This window comes from Hippoglossus hippoglossus, chromosome 5, assembly GCF_009819705.1.
Source record: "Hippoglossus hippoglossus isolate fHipHip1 chromosome 5, fHipHip1.pri, whole genome shotgun sequence".
NCBI lineage: Eukaryota > Metazoa > Chordata > Actinopteri > Pleuronectiformes > Pleuronectidae > Hippoglossus > Hippoglossus hippoglossus.
The window spans coordinates 14,733,633-14,751,456 of NC_047155.1; the positions used below are offsets into that span (position 1 = coordinate 14,733,633).

Here is a 17,824-nt window from a genome sequence, read left to right on the forward strand (position 1 = left end):
AAAACAGTCTTTAAACTTAACTGAAATGTGACATTTATCGTGATAATTATCGACATCAACTGATATATATTTTTTTCTATTGATATAACTTTGGCCGTATAGCCTCGCTCTATAATCTGAAACTTCAGGTATCGCATTTATTTGGCCTCTGTTCACAACTGTAGCCATTTTTTATATAAACAGCATTGTATAGTGTTTTTTGTTCAATTACCAGATGCAGAGGAAATTTAGGACTAAAATAACAAATGTATTTTATTTACATTTATTTTCCTCATAATAGATGAATCAATGAAGCGATTAGACCGTTAATAAGGAGGCTTTTACTGTTCGTACTTTTGATGGGGGTGTAATTCAAATTTCTTTAAATTTCAATTTACTCTGTTCATAGAATTAATAATTTGCGAATTTTTTTAATATTCTATCTATTTTATCTTATTTATGTTTAACAGAAATATGTTTAAAAGCAAATACTATAGGGTTTATCTTAATTGGCCTACGTCTAGACTCTATAACCCAGTGTGTGCATGTCTTGCCAGTTTACAGGAAGCTTTCACTACAAGAGCCTGTGAACGGTTTGTTATGATCCCGTCACTAGTGAGCCACTCCCTGAAACTACTAACCGCTTCAGAGTGTGTCCACACCAATCCATCCATCCATCCATGCATTGGTCCTTCCATCCATCCATCCCTCCGTGCATACGCGTCTCTGCTTTTTCCTGGTTTCGGTGTACTATGCTAAATGAGCCTGTTGCCGTGCGTGTGTGTGTGCAAGTGTGTTTGTGATGTTAACGTTTTGCATTCTGGGATGAGGTGGGTGTGTTGTTGTGTGTCCATAGACAATTTGGTGCCAACTGCCTGTAGCATCAAAGGCTTTGTCTTATTAGCATCTCTAGGGATGTGTGCGATGTGCGCAGGGGGTCTTCAAATGTGAAAATGAAGTAAAAGTATATTTTTGTTTCACACTACATATTCAAAGTAATTATATACTAACAGTAAACATAATTTTTTTCTGCTTTGTCGCAATAATATCAGACGTTTTATTGGGAAATCCCCTCAGTTGGCCTCGGAAAATACAAGGAAGCAGAGCAAAGTAAAACAATACTGTACAACAATAAGGCCAGATGAGTAATCTACAGGTACAATTTGAGGTCAAAATCGAAAACACACACACGCACTCTGACTGTTTGAGGAATTGGTGCGAACAAGGCCGACTCCTACAATGAGGAACTGTAAATAAGCTTTATTTCCTGATTTAATCTGCCTTATGATCTAACATTAAAGTAAGAAATCTGAGGTGATGTTGACAAACATTTTAAAATATATATTACAGCTAGTGCTCAGTGACTACATCCTATCAGACCTGTTCAAAAATATAAAACAGCTTTTCTGGGAAGGCTTTACAAAAGTACATACTTCTCTGTGTTGGTTCAAAAGAAGGATAACAGTCGACTTTATATAAAACATTACAATCAGGTGAGTTAGCGTCTCAGAATGCTGCAGATAGTTCATCCTGTATTTACTGTTAAACAACATGCAACAGGTTGATGGATATAAAGCACTTAATGGACGTTGGACAGAAATCATGGTGTTTCATTTCAGCTGGGGTTTAATAGAAGATGCACAGAATATGCTGTTAACTTCATGCACCTGATACCGTGTTTGTTTTTGGCTGTGAATATCTCCTCATGTTTTAATCATATGGCGTATTTGGTCATATACTTTGCATTTTAAAGTTTGTGTCGGGACATTGAAGGGAAATGTAATATCTGGGCTTGAAGTCTTGTGCAGGTCCATGAATGTGTGATGAAACACCAGAACAGTTCAGCTGGTGTCGTACTTTGATTATTTGTGGATGATCCTGAACCCACATCTTCACTCATTCTGCTGTGGCACAGTCATGTAAAAGTCTGTAAACAGTTGGAAGTCCTAAATGCTGGCCCTAATCTCTCCTTGAATCTTTTGGACTATGTGTGTCAGGTCCAGACTCTCCGTCAGCGTCTTCAGGAGCATTTCGTCATTCAGGACCCCCTCTATGAACTCATCATAGGACAGCTGACCTGGAAAACACACAAACATACACACTCAGCACCAGTCCTTCAGTTTAAACTTGTTTAGTTTAAAAAAATCTCATGTGAAGATCAGTTTTCTGCTGTCCAAATCACAAACTCTCAGTCAATCACAGTGCTGGTGATATATTGTTGGAGTCTTGGGGTCTTACCGTCTCCATTGATGTCAATCTTGATAAACACCATGTTGGCAAAGTCCTCTGCGGACATCTCCTGAGGAATTCCATTGATCGCTCGAATGGACTAAACATGACACAAAAAGAGAAGTTAAAAGCTGACTGGTGTATTGTTGCACTCATCGACCAGCAGATGTCAGTTAAATGTCAGCTGTGTGCCTCAGGTCCCAGTGTGGTCTGAGCCTCAGGTGAGATTTCCCCTGCTTTGTGCCTGAGCCTGGGCATCTCCCTGAGAGCTGAGTGGTCCCGGCAGGTTGTCTCAGGGCAGTCCTGTGGGATTTTCCACAATCTCCCACTAAGCCCCTCGTCAAGCTCTGACCTGACATGGAGGCTCATTATCAGTACCTTAATAATCTGGAGCAGCTCCTCACGGTCGATGCAGCCACTCCCATCGATATCATACAGTTTGAAATACCAGCGGAGCTTCTGCTGCACTCCTCCTTTCAGCACCAGACTCAGAGCAGCCACATACTCCATGAAGTCAATGTAACCATCCTGCAGGGGGAAAAGACTCAGATGAGCAGCAGTATTATACTGTCACACACATTAATAGGCTATTTTTGCCTGTTGCCCACATATTTTTTGAATTTCTTTAAATGCTTATTTGGCTAAGTTGATCTATAACTCCAGAAGTGATGCAGTCACAGCTACAAACAAAAATGATCTGTTTATGTTTGAAAGAGGAGAGAAAATGTCCCGATAACCAAGCATCCGTCGGCCTCCAGTTCCCATGTGTGCATTAAGAGGCTGCACCTGCTTTGTTTACGATTGTAGGTCAGCTGGGTAAGTGGTGTTGGTGGGATAAGCTCCCTCTCTAATAGAATAAGACCACAACAGATTTTCTATGAGCAGAAATAACACAAGCAACTTTTCTCTGGTGAAATAACACTGGGGCAGGAAATGGAGCTGAATATGATTTAGCTCCATTTTTTTGCTTACATAGTTCTGCTTAAGTTTGCCTTATCCAATATAGACAGAAAATAGCCCATTAGTGGTGGAAACCTTACGTATATGCAAATAAACATATATTGATACAACAGACAAAAAATGCACTTACGACTAGTTAGTCACCCTGATGAAGACCAGTGGTACTGTAGGTGCATTTTTTAAAAATCTTTGTTGGACTATTATTTCCTTTTTTGTTCCTAAACCCTCCCTCTTTTCTAAATAAATACATATATTTTGATTAGAATGGGGATGATTGATGATGAATTATAATATATATTTTTTGAAACAGTAGATGCAGCATTTTTTTGTGCTATTACTGGTTTATTAGAAGTTTGATATTTGGCATAATCATATTAACATTTTCACAAGATATGTACTTAAAAAAAATCAGCTTCCTTTTAAAAATGTTGTGCAATGTATCAATGAAAATGTTAATAAAACATAATAAGCACTTCACTTCAGCATTGATGAAAAGCAACTAACATGCCACATATAAAGATTCCTCTTTGCTGATGTAGCAACATTAGAATCATTATACTGATTAGTAATTTTCTTACGTCATTCATGTCAAACGTCGTGAACATGGTCTCGATGTAGGCGTTTGATGTGTCCGACAGATTCCTCAGGCCAAAAAACTGCTTGAACTCGTAGAAGGTGAGAAGTCCGGACGGGCACTCGGTCATGAACTTTCTGTACCACTGATGACTCTCACACGCTTGTAGTTCCTCCACTGTGGAGCTGTTATAGTTTCCCATGTCTGTCTGTCAAAATATACATGTAACATATCCCATAGACACCATAGCCAGGATGTGCTGCATCCACCAGGCACGCAGGCATGGCAAGTATGCTGACTGAAAAGGGTTTGCAAGTAGCAGTGTGTGTGTGTGTGTGTGTGTGTGTGTGTGTGTGTGTGTGTGTGTGTGTGTGTGTGTGTGTGTGTGTGTGTGTGTGGTAGCCAATCAGCTTTCTGTGCGTCTGCGTGAAAGGCTTTTGAAGTTTTAATCCACTTTGCTTACCAGTGTATACTTAACTTATTAAAGAGAGCTAATGACAGAAACTAATCTTTGTGCACAGGATGACACCAGATGACCAAAAACTAATATTTGCACATATTATATATTTTTATAACTTACAAATGACAAGTGTGAATCAAATATGAATCATTAGGACTACTCTTTATTCATCCAATGTCTATTTCGGCATTATTGTGTTTCATGATATGATACAAATTTCTTCCATATTTAAATGAATCTTTATTCACCTACTTTATCACTGATATGATAAATCACTATTGTTTTATCCTTATGAGACTATACGGTGTATTTCAAGAAACCATTAATAAGTCTGTGAATTGGGCCGACTAACAGAATCCTGTCTATATTGTGATTAAAAAACTGTCTATAAAGATCATTCATCAGAAATGGTGACTGGCTCATTGGCTTTAATGATGGACGTTATTGATAATACTTTTTTTAATGTTATTCTTTTCAAAACACGTTTCAAAGTGCTTTCCATGAAATAAAAACAAGGTTCCTTTCCATCACTGGGTTGTGGTTTTTAATGTCACGACAGGTGAAATATGGAGTTTACTGCAGTTCAGAGGTCTGTGGAGGCTGGTGCCATTCAAACAATACTACTTATCTGCAGCTTCTCTGTTGCTCCACACATTGACACGGACTCAACTTCAACTTCAACAGCGGATAAGTGACATCTAGTGGAAAAAGATAGGTAAACACAGCGGCACATTTAGTCACATGAGGAGGAAAGCTAAAGCTGAAACTGCAGCATTAACCTTTTTCAAAATCTGAAATAGCAGTTCAGGGTGGTCTGTTTGACTGGACATGGCAGTGCTGAAATCATTTGATTCTATGGTTGGAATTGACATCTGATGTAAACGTGCATGGTTAAGGATCAGTTCACCCAAAATACAAAAAAATGATCCAACTATATTTATTTAGTTCTTGGCTTTATTTTCCCTGATCTGAAGATCTCCGCTTTCATCAGGGAATATAAAATGTAAAAATAAATGTTTAATTTGAAATTAAAACATTTATTGAGACAGTTTATAGACTTGCAGATTAACAATACAAAGGTCATATTAATGTAGGTAAAAAAACAGTTATTATGCAACACTATCATTCACTGAATGACCTCCCTACTCTCTACTGACAAAATGAAAAGCTGCCTCCTCACGCAGGTCTACAATCCTGAAATACACTGCGGTCTTAGAAACACGTTATTCCACATGATTAGTTTGGTTCAGATATTACAGATATTTCTATTTAAAACTCTGAGATACCTCTCTGATACCTCTGAGTACCGAGCTGAGCTGCATGTTCAGGTACGTCAGGCAGTCAAAGTAATAAAGCTCTTCCCAGCACATTCTTGACATTTCAGCCAGCATCAGACGGCACGATGATGAATTCCCACCCAGGACAGAGGAACTGGATGGACCAGTCTGTTCGTCTCCAGGACAACTGAGGTTGTAGGTGCGACAGACACACTTGACAGAAAAACAGGGATTGTAGCCACGAAAGAAAGAAAAAGTCATCCTCCATTGAGCATAAATTGTGAGATTATTACCATGGTTTTAGTGCTGGTATTTATCAAATACTGTAAAAATGCCTAATGAAGTGAATATAATAGGTTTTTAAAATCTAAATGCCCAAAGTAACTAGTTACAGCTTCATAAAAAGATAGGTGACATGAAAGGTTTCCCACATACCACAATAAGGAAAGTAAAAGTCGCAGAGAACTGTACTGGCACCTCAGTAAATGGGCTTTTCAGTGCTCAGTTTGGTCTTGGAAAACACTGAGTGTCAGCAGACACAGGGTTAACCTCCGCAGCTCGGAGGCCTCAAAGACCCAGAGACCTCCGTTGAGCTCAGAGGCGAGAGGTTTCCATCCGGACCGCGACTCTCCATTAAAAAAATATGTATAAATACTTCGGCGGCCTTGTTTGACTTTTAAGAGACTTTTAATCAGGCATAACGACGCCAGCCCAGTGGAGCCACTTGGGCCCTATGGGTTGCTATCATATACTGTGTAGCCGGGTTGCTAGGCAGAGAGAAGCACGCAGACGGAGACACACGGATGAAGGCGAAATATGGCGTTATCAAAAGTTAGGGAAAGTTGAAAACCGAGTCTTCCGAGCAGAGTGGCTTCTGGCTACAGACTTTACCTGAGAAAGTTTTCGCTGGTCTCACTAAAGTGGCAGTACACACCTTGACGATGTTTGGCTCCACATACAGTTGCGAATCGGCATTCTCAACACTTAACATTTTTAAGACCAAATACCGTTCAAGAATGACTAATGGACATTTACACACCTGTTTGAGAATGGCACTGACCCCAATTCCTCCCAAGGTTCAAAATACTAGCAGAGAAAGCTAAAGCCAATTTCTCCCACTGAATTAGGGAAGTAGGCCGACAGACAATAGGCTACATGTGAATGAACATATGAAAATTATTTCTTGTTACTTTTTCTAAGAAGTTTTTGCTTCAATCTTTAAGTGGATGTTAAGCTCAGTTCAACCTAAAGCACTTTATATGTGTGTCTTTGAGGATGTTACATCTTTATGGTTAAAAGGAATGTAGGCCTATGCAAATTCCAAGACAAAATGTTTATTGCACTTTGTTTCATGTTTGTCCAGCATAGGCATTGTATTTTGGCCAGTTTGTGTTTGATTTTGTATTGTTACAAAAGCAACCTTGTGCAATAAAAATGTTAATTAAGCTGATTTAGTCAGAGCCCATATTTGTACGTCTCTAATTATCCGGACCCCAGAAGGGGAGGAGGGTTGATGTCTGGACCTTCTTGCAATTTTAGTTGAAAACCCCTGCTTTAGAGGATTCATGATCCTCTTTAGACAAGCAGGCTCTTAGCATCATCTTTCCTGTTATCCTGCTTACATCGGTCACATGCTCCACCATCCCTATGTAAATATTGAATACCTAAATGCGGCGACACAGATTTGTAATAAAGATTAAAAGTTAAACAATAAAAAGTCTCTGTGTACATATCAATCATAAACCAGATTGGCCCAGTAGAGGACATACCTCCACCTAAGTACCATATTTCACACACTCATAGATATCAGTCATCAAGAACTACTATTTATTCCCCAGAAATTGGCAACAATTTTGAAAAACATGTCCTTTCTCACAATGTTAAAGAAAGTGAAAAAAATACCAACAGCTACATAGATGAGGTGGGAAGTATTTGTCTTTGAGATACACGTCTTCTGGTCTTCTGGCTCTGAACTGTACTTTGAAATAAAAGAAGGATTGTTATCTTGTTTCATGATAGATGTTGTCGAATGAGTTCTGGGCTGAGTCTGAGCTGACACAATGCTCCTGCGTGTCTCCGCATCCATCCTGTTGTTTCTGTCAGCAGTCAAATCATTAATAAATGTCAGTGTACCATGATGTCCTTTGGCAGCCACACATGACCAAGTCATAACAGATCCACTGAGTGATGAGGTGGTGGCTCTGTTGTCCTCAAGTTAATCCTTTTTATAGTTTGACTTCACTTTCATCAGTCAATTTACTTGTTTTATTTGTTGTAAACGGAAGCCTATCATTCCTGTTTCTGAGGTTTACCAGAGATTTGCATCTTGTGGTTGTGGTAATGAATTCTTGTCCTGATAGTTGGCAAGGAAACATGGACACCTAGTGACTTGGTCTAACCCTACCCTGAGTGCCATTCTAGTTTAACTATTATTACATAATTTAACCTCTAAATGGGATATAAGTACACAGTGGCACACATAAATACTCCCATCGGAGTTGTATTGAAGAGCAGTACCTTACACCAGGAGTTTTGAATGGTTATATCAAAATAGACTTTATGATAAGGCTTGCTTATTTATGATGATTGCTACTTTATTGCACATTTACAACCACAAGACCAATATAATCGGCCTGTCTATTGTAAACTGCCTCAGAAAGTGCAGTGCAGAGTTTGGTGCGATTTGAACACGTGATATGTTCAATATTAATCAAAAATGAATAAACAGGCGACCGGCACTCTGTAGCAGTGTGCCTTCAGTCTGTGGGCCCAGTTGTCTTCTTCACTGCAGATTAACCAGGTAGGATTTCTATCTTCAGGTTTAGAACTGGGACCTGATGCGTTAATATCTGATTGAACTGATGGTTCCTCCAGGTGAAACCACTGCTACAGTCACCACTGCCAAGTTCATAGACCACAGTGTCTTATGTGCACATGAGGATGATGAGGATGATGAGGATGAGGATGAGGATCACAGCCTCATTTCCTCAAAGCTGAGCAGTGTGACGCAGCACAGTGAGCAGACACAGTATCTCACATTAGATAAATGAGCTGCATGTTCAGTGCGCAGGTGAGGTGTGTGCTGGAATGTGGCTGAAGAGAAGCAGAGCAGAGGGAGTGAGTGGGGAGTGAACACACACACGCGCACACACACACACACACACACACAAATGTTTGTACATCTTAGTGAGGACACTCATCTGCATATTGCCTTCCCTAGCCCCTTACCCTAGCCCTAACCATCCAAACTAAATGCCTTACCCTACAACCAAGTCTTAACCCCCAAACAGTCCATTAAAGGGGGGTCCAGAGTGAGGACCAGTCAAAAGGTCCTCACTTTCCCAAGATGTCCTCACTCCGTACGCTGTAGACTCAAACTGGTCCTCACAAAGATAACTGTACAAGAGCACACGCACACAAAGGGGAGGCCTCACCTCTGGGGAGTGAACACGCACACACACACACACACACGCACACACACACACACACACACACACACACACACACTGACGCACGCACACACACACAGGGGAGGCCTCACCTGTGGGGAGTGAACAAACAAACACACACACACACACACACACACACACACACAGACAGGGAGGCACAGTAGAAGCAGGGAGGAGGCGGAGTTAGCTCCATTTTCTCTGCGTGTCACCGAACGGTCTCTTCAGATCGGAGCAGTCAGGTTCACCTGCAGTCCAGCGGTGCACCTGACGCAGACACTCACCTGAGCTTTACCGAGGATTTACCTGCTGATCCAAAATGCCCCATTAGTCCCCAGCGGAAGCTGCACCAGTCGCCCCTACACGTCAAACCGATCGACAACCATGAAGAAGGGAGCGCTGCACTTTCTGGGTCGGAAGAACCGGTCTCTTTTCGACACCAATATCCAGATCAAGGACATGGGTGAGTGTTCTCTCTCTCTCTCTCAGGGCCTTTTGGGCTATAACAGAAAAAAGAGTTACGCCCGTTTACACGAACCGTTTGCTGAAGACTCACACGACCTTTGTACTTGGTGTTGACATCCACGGACCAGTGCGTAAAGGTTCCCTCAAAGTTCACGTCACATGTAGACTTTGTTACAACTCCCCCTGGGAATTTGATTCAGCAATGAAAGACCTGTAATGTTAATGTTCTGGTCTACATCTGAGTGACCCGTATATCTGATTTCATTCTGACCTGTCCCCTCCCCTCTGTCCCCTGTCTGCATATAAACTGCTCTAATACAACTTCAGTTGAAGAAGGGATTCAGGTGCAGTGGACAGCAAAGAGAAAAAATGTGTTACTAAATATTTCTGATGATTACAATATGATTACATTTACCTTTTTACACACAGTTTAGATGCAGCTTCTGTGAATATAAATGAACTGTAATCTCAGATTCACAACAAAGTAATATCTAATGGGGATAAATGATGTATTTTATATTGCAGATGAATTAGTCAGAAGATGTGATTATAGGGCTGGAAGATCATCATGAAGTCACGTCAGGCATTAGAACCAAAGTATTTATTAATATTAAAAGAACTTGGCATAACAACATGATACATACGGTACCAACTAAGCACACAGATTATTGAAAAAGACACTAAGGACATTTTGCCAAACTGTAAGAGTATTCGCACCAGAAAGTCCTTGAGATGAACTCATTTATAATTTGAATAGATACCCATGCATTAACTTAACAATAACAATTTTAAAACAAAACCTGTACCACTTAAGTTTAATGGAGCCTCAGGAGAAGACCTCTTAAAAGTGACTCACGCATGTTGGTATATGCTTCCTGCTAAACTGCTTAGTCCACGATATGTTTCCATTCTATTGGCGAGTTCAGGAAATGGAAGCGATTGCCATGCAAAGCTGCATGACAGTGACCATTTGTTTATTTAAATCAGACAGGTACACAATCAGGTTAATTATTTGGTTATACTGGTTCCATTTTTTCATTTGTTTATTTTCCATTACATGCGTGAACATCAAAGATATTCTCCTACTGCTTGACTAAAGAAAGAACGTGGGTAAAAAGAATCCATTGGTTTTCAATGTCAAGCACTTTGGTTGCTCTTTGTTCTGACATCATGAAAAGTAAAGGCTGACAGAATGTGTAGACTAAGTGCCCCTCAGTTACTAACGTCTTTCATCAATCACTTATTGGACCAACAACATGAGTGACACTCGAGACAAAAGCAAAGGAATGTGCGACTAAATGTCTCTTCTCCAACCAACCTCAGTAACCAAAGACAACCCACCTAACTTGTCTTTGACCAGAATGTTTTTTTCATTCTGTATTTTTATTCTTCTACATCTAAAGTTGGATGGAGATAAGTTCAACAAAGGCCAGCAGGCCATTTACCAGTTCCATTCATTGCAGATTGATATCAACAATGATAACAATAATTAATACATTTTATGCTGTACAATGTATAAACAGTACAATTTGTAAATATGTTAATGTATAAATACAACTATGTTTATAAATATGTTAACAATGTATAGATATCTGTACAACGTACAAATACATTAAAAAAGTATAAATACTTTATAAATGTATAAATATAAGTACAATGTATAAATATGTTAACTTTATATGCATTGATATATGAATGTTTACATATTAAATGCATTGGAATATCAATGTTAAGCTGTCAAGTGATGCAATTTATTTTAAACAAAATGCAACTATATAGAGCTTCTCAAAGGGCACTTTATTTCCATTTGAACATCATTGTGTTATATGCTACATGTTGCATCGCTGTAGTTAGGTTCATTTGTAACTGAGGTTTCTCTTCAACACAACAGTGAAATGTGTCAAGATTTCACCTGTGTAACGAATAACTATTCAGTCATCAACAACAAAGCCATAACAGCACATGGGATCACACGGTAGATTCTTATCTTGACTGACAGCCTCTAAGAGTCCACTCTGGTATCTCATTACCTGCACAATGAGCAGAATGTACTAATCCTAGTCGAACAATGCACAGTTGGACAGTAAATAGCAGTTTTGGAGGGTTACCAAGGTTACTGCCCCCGTCATGAGTCCTTTCTCACCAAATTATTCACGGTGCTTTGAACAGAAACGGCTAAAATTATCCGTCGAAACTTGCTTTGATGCCTGACATCAATGTCCGGATAATAATGTTCAGATTTTTCTATTTCCTCAGACAATGTGGAGTTGGTGCGGGACACACCAGCGATCCCTGAGTCAGGGACTGCCAGTGTGCGGGCCAGACCCACAGTCAAGCATCATGTTGTGAGTACTTCAGTGGAGTAAATGTGGTCCATATACTGCAGATATTCACATTCATCATAGTCTCTTATGGTGAACTTGGATATGTGTCTCAGCAGTCTCCAACCTGTGGTTTACCTTTACCTTTATTTCAAAAAGCAAGAATCAATGATAAAAGTTTAAAAAGCACTTAATAATAATAGCAAGTTAGTTATTTATTAGTTAGTTATTCAAATATTTAACAGGAACAACTAAAGTCACTGACAATGAGTGAGAGTGGGAGAACATATCTCAGCATCTTTACCTTCAAGTACTGAAGTCAGGGAGGATTTTAAGTTACCTGTAGTCTAAGCAAGTGTTTCCATTTGATGCTGCTTATTACTTCTACTCCTTTTTTATTATCATTTTATTTACTTGACCAGATGTCCATTACAATTATTAGTTCCTTATCAGATTAGGGTTTTGCATAAACATATATTATAAGCTAATGAGATAAAGCACATTGTTAAAGATTAAAGCAGCTATTCCTAACCTTTTGGACCTATCAAAAATGATTACCCAATTAAAAACCTGTTAAAGTTAGTGTGTAGTAGGGGTCCCTTGTACAGATGAACACTCATGGAGGGTATTCTAGTGCATTTAGCTGATACCTTTAAAAATTTGAATTTAAGTGTTTATTTTTTAACAGAGTATCTTTACACTGTGGTATTTGTAATTTCACTTACCAACACAGGGTATCACAAGGGGATTAAGATACTGTGCACCTGCTAACATGGAAGCTTTCCTTCTAAGTGGTTTGCATGGATTCACCTTCACTCATAACAGCCCATCACCAGTCCTTACGACAGTCAGGCCTTCCATTATATCATGATGGTGCGGATATAAACAAAGAGCTCGTCCCTGGCCGGGTTCGCACACCTTGGTTGGGAGTGTTCAGTGAATGTGTCTGTGGCATGTGTTGGTTGTGGCACACCCAGCAGCACATGGGAAGGACAGTTTACGTCTGCCGCGACAGATGAATGTGAGTCATAACACAAGGAACAAACAGATGAAATCAAACTGGATCGTACGCCATCTTTAGTGACACACCCTCGGCCTGAGGTGCAGCGTTCATACTTTAACGAAAAGAATCCTTTGATTACAAGGAAATAGGGGTAGTTACCAGTCTATATTTAATGTCAGGTAGACATCCAACTAACTTCCCTGTCACTTTTTTGGAAAGTGTGATAGCAACAAAACAAATTTTATCTTGAATTTGAGTATTACATTACATTACATTAAGCTGACGCTTTTATCCAAAGCGACTTACAATAAGTGCTTTGTGTAGTGTAGTAGTGTTGTTTTATAACATCTACATTACATCTTTATGTCATTATCATTATATCATCACCAGCCTATTTATTTGGACAGTATCTTGGAGTGAAACTAGTGTGAGATTAATGCTTCGTTATTGTATTAGCATATGCATCATAGGGCTAACAACAGATTAACATCAAGAGTCACAGCATTAAAAGATGTTGTGTTGTTGGAATGATTTTCTGCCCGTTGAAGGGCAACTGCCCTGTTAAATCTCATGGACCTGTATTGTGTCAACACAGTGTGTTTGTCATTGATGGCGTTGGGGCTGTTAAATCTGAAATCTCTCCATTGCTCTCTCGCTCATTTTTAACTCGCAGATGCACACACACTCCCACGCACACAAACACATAGACACATTGGTATCTAAGTGACAACCTAACATTGTCTCAGCCAGGCCTACTTAAACACTAGACAATGTGATGAATAATAGGTGTATCCTCTGATTCACCCAGTGCTCATCATGAGTATGGTATGTGAAAGTGTGATGTAGAAAAAAATATTGCTTTAGAACCTGTGACCTCCGCTTTCATTGTGACAAATCATGGAAATTAACATAAAAACATAAAAAATGCACACACTGTGAAACACTGAGAAGTAATGAGTCAGAATACATTTTATTAACTTCAGTGAAAAGCTTATTTTTACAGGTTTATTTAAGACTATTGTAAACAAGGCTGTGAACTGCTGTACACTAGGGCTCCTCATAATACCAAGAATAAAATAAAAAAAATAAAATGATTCGAAAGCAGCTTTTTTCTCTTGATACTAACGATGTAACAAGTATTGTATGTGCTAACCTGTTTTCTGAGAACATTGAGCTCTGCAGTAGCTGGAAACTGGTTTGTTCACTCCAGGACTCAATAGTTGGCAAATGAAAAATCTCTTTTCAGTTCCTCCAAAAAGTTTTACAAAGAGTTTGTTTTATCTGTTCTTGAACCGTGCTTTGTTTCTTGTTCTTAAGAAAAACCAACAGTCTGATTATGTTTTCCTTTTTCCCCCCTCACAGTCATCTGATACTTTTCATGGGTTTGCTGTCCCAACACCAAAAGTCCCTCTCCTTCCCCCAGTCAATGGTCTAAAGGCCAATGGCTCAGGTGAGATTCCAACAACCAGATATGTACTTTAGGTTTATCACAGCAAAGGTTAGAAATCTTTTACATACACTCCGAGGAGCCAGGTCATTTGCGGTGCCTTCACTCAGAGTCTCTTGCTCGATCACATCAATCAGAATATCTAGAGAAGGTAAATGTTTACCCAGGGACTTTCTCAATAACCCTCCTGAAGCCCTGAACAGCTGGCAAGCATACTTACAAAATGGGAGTGTGTGAATTCCTGGAAGGAAGAGGATATCGTTCATTTAATTTTAGGTGTAAGCAATTCTGAATTTAAGTGAGATTCTTATCTTAGTTGTTTATCAGGCTTAATACGGATTTTAGATTCTACTATTATTACCATTGCTACAGACAAGTGATCCTTATATCAATAATCATTGTAGGAATTTGTATGTATTTCTTTATTGTATTTGTCATGTTGACATACTAAACATATCTCACTTAGTTTTTAATACTTGTATTGTATATAAATGCTTAAAACATGGGGCAGAGGCACATGTTAATCCCCGAAGTTCTCCAGCAGTGCTGAAAATACTCAGGATCTCTCTCTTCTTTCACAGTGGGGGAAGATAGGCTGTCCAATGGATCTGTTATATCTGTGCCTGACCTCGTGGAGGGGGAAATAATTGTTCCTCCTCCTCCCTCTATTGCACCACCACCTCCTCCAGGGACCTTTATCCCTCCTCCCCTAGACTTCATGGGTGACCTTAACAGTCTGGACCTCTACGCACAAAAACCCACTCCAATGGCATCGTCTATGGAGGAGGATCTAGTCCTTTTAAAACCACCACCAATGGCTCCACCAAAGCCTCCATCTACTGGCTCTTCTGGCTCTGCCTCATCCATTCTTAGTTCACCGCCAGTCAAAATTCCTGAGATTCCAAATTTTGCCCCTGCACAGCCCCCTACTGAAAAGCAACACAAGACTTATAAGGCACCACCTCAAAAGCCCATTAGACTGTCCTCCATCTCCAACTTTGAACTCCCGCCACAGACTCCTGCCCCACCTCCCCCTGAGCAGACACCCACACGCTCCACCTTTAATCCCCGAAACACAGCAAAGCTTTTCACTGTTCCTCAACACTCAATCCTCAGCGGGTATAACAGTCCTGACCAGATACCCAAGCAGATGTTGCTCCTGGAAGATTCTGGGTCTGTTAAGTCGGACCTGGTGCGTGCCCAGGTGGATGGGAAAGTCTCTACACCAACAAAACCGGTTTCCAGAGATGCACAGGCGTTTAAGGAGAACTTGCAAACTACGCAGCCCTCTCCACCTTCCCCTCCTGCATCAAACCAGGAGACTAAACAAGGGACAGTTTCGGCACAGCCAGTAGTTACCACACCTCTCCCGACTCCCCCTCGGATGTCACCACAGCTCCTGAAAGTGAACAGTTCAGAGACTAGAAGGGACACACTGGAGGAATCTTCAAGTCGAGGTCGAAAATTTAGTCCCTTATTAGATCGTAAACTGCGCAATCTGAAGAGTAGCGAAACCAATGGGGCACGAGAGGGACCTGCGGCGTCCCCCCTGGCTCTTTTAATGGCAGCCAAAGAAAGGGAGAAACACAGATCAACCCATTCTCTGTCACGGGAAAACAGTGCCAAGAAGAACGAGCAACCAAGCACAAGCATTTACCAAAGCGACTCAAGTCCCAATTCCTTTGTTGTCGTCCCAAGGTCAAGCTCATCCTCTGCTCTTACATCTCAAGAAAGAATAGAGAACTGTCTAGAGTCTGCAACTAAACTTCCTGAAAAATCTAGCAGCCCTGCAATGGTCAGGGATCCGATGCAATCTACCAGTTCAGCTCTAAATAGGCTCACAGCAGCTGCATCCGCACGAGCAACGGACCTGGTTGGGCAGAAACACAACAGAGAGCAAACACCCCCAAAGACTCAATCTGCACAACCTGTGGTTAATCAAGTGGAGTTAAGTTTGCCACTACTCCCTCCTCCTCCAGAGTTTGATGATTTAGAAGAGTTTACGGCGCCCCCTCCTTCCATCCCTCCACCTGAGCCTCCAAAGAAAAAGCCACCAGCACCACCCATGAGCCTCCCTCCTCCAGCTCCAGCTCTACCCCCTTCTCCAAAACCTGCACCCCCAGCAGCTCCAAAACTCCCAGCTCCTAACATTGATGTCAAACCAAAACCCCAAATGGTCCCTACTCAGCCACCATCCAGTCTTTCTCCCAGTCAGGCCACACTCCTGAGCATCTTACAAAAGAAGATGTTGGAAATGGACCACAAAATGGCCCCAACGACAACGGCAGAATCCAGTTCTGATGACTGGGGAACCCCCCAGTCTGATGAGTACAATAAATCCCCTGTTCCCAGAGCCCCTTTGCAGAGCAAGAGTAACACTGTAGGCAAAAAAACAGCGTCATTAGACATGCGGGAATTAGAGAGTAAAGTGGCCAAAAAGTATCAGGAGACGTCCTCGCTGAAAGTTCCCACCAGGTAAGACTTCCAGTGCTTAATCATAAAGCATTTACGTTTTAACTTGATGCCCAGTATTAGGGTGCAGGAGCCACTCATAATCCCAAATGTCTTTTTCTTTTTCAGTAATGGACAATCAAAACATCAGTATGGAAGGACCTTTACAGTTCGGCCTGGAACCAAACAGCCTATCACCCCCCATTTTTAAATAGGAATCTTCAACATATGTAGAAATTAGACACATTCATGCAATGTCCATGTGATTTTGCATTAGCAGGAGTTTGTACAATGGGGAAAAAGCACTTTGAACAATTGAGTGACATGAATGTGTTCGGTAAATATGTACGTCTCATAATAGTTATGAGAATGTCTGCTCAGTTATAAAAGATGTTATCTATAAGTATTGCTCCATTTTCAAATTACACGGTGTCACTGTCGTACAATAAGTCTCAAAGCCTCATGGGTAATATTCATAGTATGAGCAAAATCTGTTAATAAAATGCTTAACGCTTAAGTTATTCAAAGCTTTAAACTTAAATCTACATTATACAGTAATTTAAATTAATTCATAGATTTGTGATTCCTGATAGTAGAATACAATAATAATGTAAAACGTAATTATTGTGGCTTGTGCTGTAATTGCATTTCCAATATGTGCAATGTTCTTCCACTGTTACATGTAAATTACATAGATCCACTGGAGCAAAGTCGTCAGTTAGTGTCGGAGCACGCTGATCTCTCAGTAGGATCGTTTCTCATTCAGTTAATGTTCCAACATTTGTTTAAATTCTATTTGCTGCGGTTAAATGTCTGTGTGTGTTGCGACATTTGTGTAGTTATTCATGTACATATGTTTGTATAAGATTAACATAAGACTTGGATATTGTGAAATGCTGAATAAACAGTGAGGTTCAAAACCTATGGACCCCACTGTGCATGTTAAGGTTATGTAATCAGAATATTTAAAATGTATTGGTTATGAAGTAAATCAGTTCATCTCCATGAAATATTGCCAAACAATTCCTTAATTTGAAATTAATTCAAGCAGTAATTGCCAGTCTTAATAAACTTCCTTGAGTTTTTTGTGCACAATGTAAAGTTTTTGGGTCAAAAAGATACAAAATGTTTTACCGTCAATGTTTTTTTCTTCTTAAATCTTTGTTACCTACGTAGATCAGTGAAGTAGAAGACAAACCACAAATCAGAAAC

General features: G+C 40.1%; 3 protein-coding genes across 5 annotated transcripts in view; 1 reads left to right on the forward strand and 2 right to left on the reverse strand.

The window, feature by feature from the left end:
• Window positions 1-17,824, reverse strand: part of LOC117761837 (olfactory receptor class A-like protein 4) — a 946,130-nt gene that overhangs the window by 440,760 nt on the left and 487,546 nt on the right. The window lies entirely within an intron of this gene.
• LOC117761851 (guanylyl cyclase-activating protein 1) lies at window positions 920-4,091 on the reverse strand. 2 transcript variants are annotated; one of them, XR_004613892.1, is made up of 5 exons: window positions 3,747-4,091; window positions 2,587-2,736; window positions 2,218-2,308; window positions 1,851-2,056; window positions 920-1,738 (listed from the first exon to the last, which is right to left on the reverse strand). XR_004613892.1 is itself a non-coding variant. In XM_034586149.1 (4 exons), exons 1-4 carry the CDS (start codon window positions 3,942-3,944, stop codon window positions 1,926-1,928), a joined length of 570 nt encoding a protein of 189 aa, XP_034442040.1. In that variant the 5' UTR covers window positions 3,945-4,091; the 3' UTR covers window positions 920-1,925. The 2 variants fall into 2 exon arrangements, 1 of the variants encoding a protein (XP_034442040.1); XM_034586149.1 differs by having other exon boundaries at window positions 920-2,056.
• LOC117761794 (actin cytoskeleton-regulatory complex protein PAN1) lies at window positions 5,432-17,701 on the forward strand. 2 transcript variants are annotated; one of them, XM_034586040.1, is made up of 6 exons: window positions 5,432-5,718; window positions 9,232-9,388; window positions 11,647-11,735; window positions 14,077-14,164; window positions 14,743-16,636; window positions 16,742-17,701. In XM_034586040.1, exons 2-6 carry the CDS (start codon window positions 9,310-9,312, stop codon window positions 16,821-16,823), a joined length of 2,232 nt encoding a protein of 743 aa, XP_034441931.1. In that variant the 5' UTR covers window positions 5,432-5,718; window positions 9,232-9,309; the 3' UTR covers window positions 16,824-17,701. The 2 variants fall into 2 exon arrangements, with proteins under 2 accessions (XP_034441931.1, XP_034441930.1); XM_034586039.1 differs by lacking the exon at window positions 5,432-5,718 and having other exon boundaries at window positions 9,114-9,388.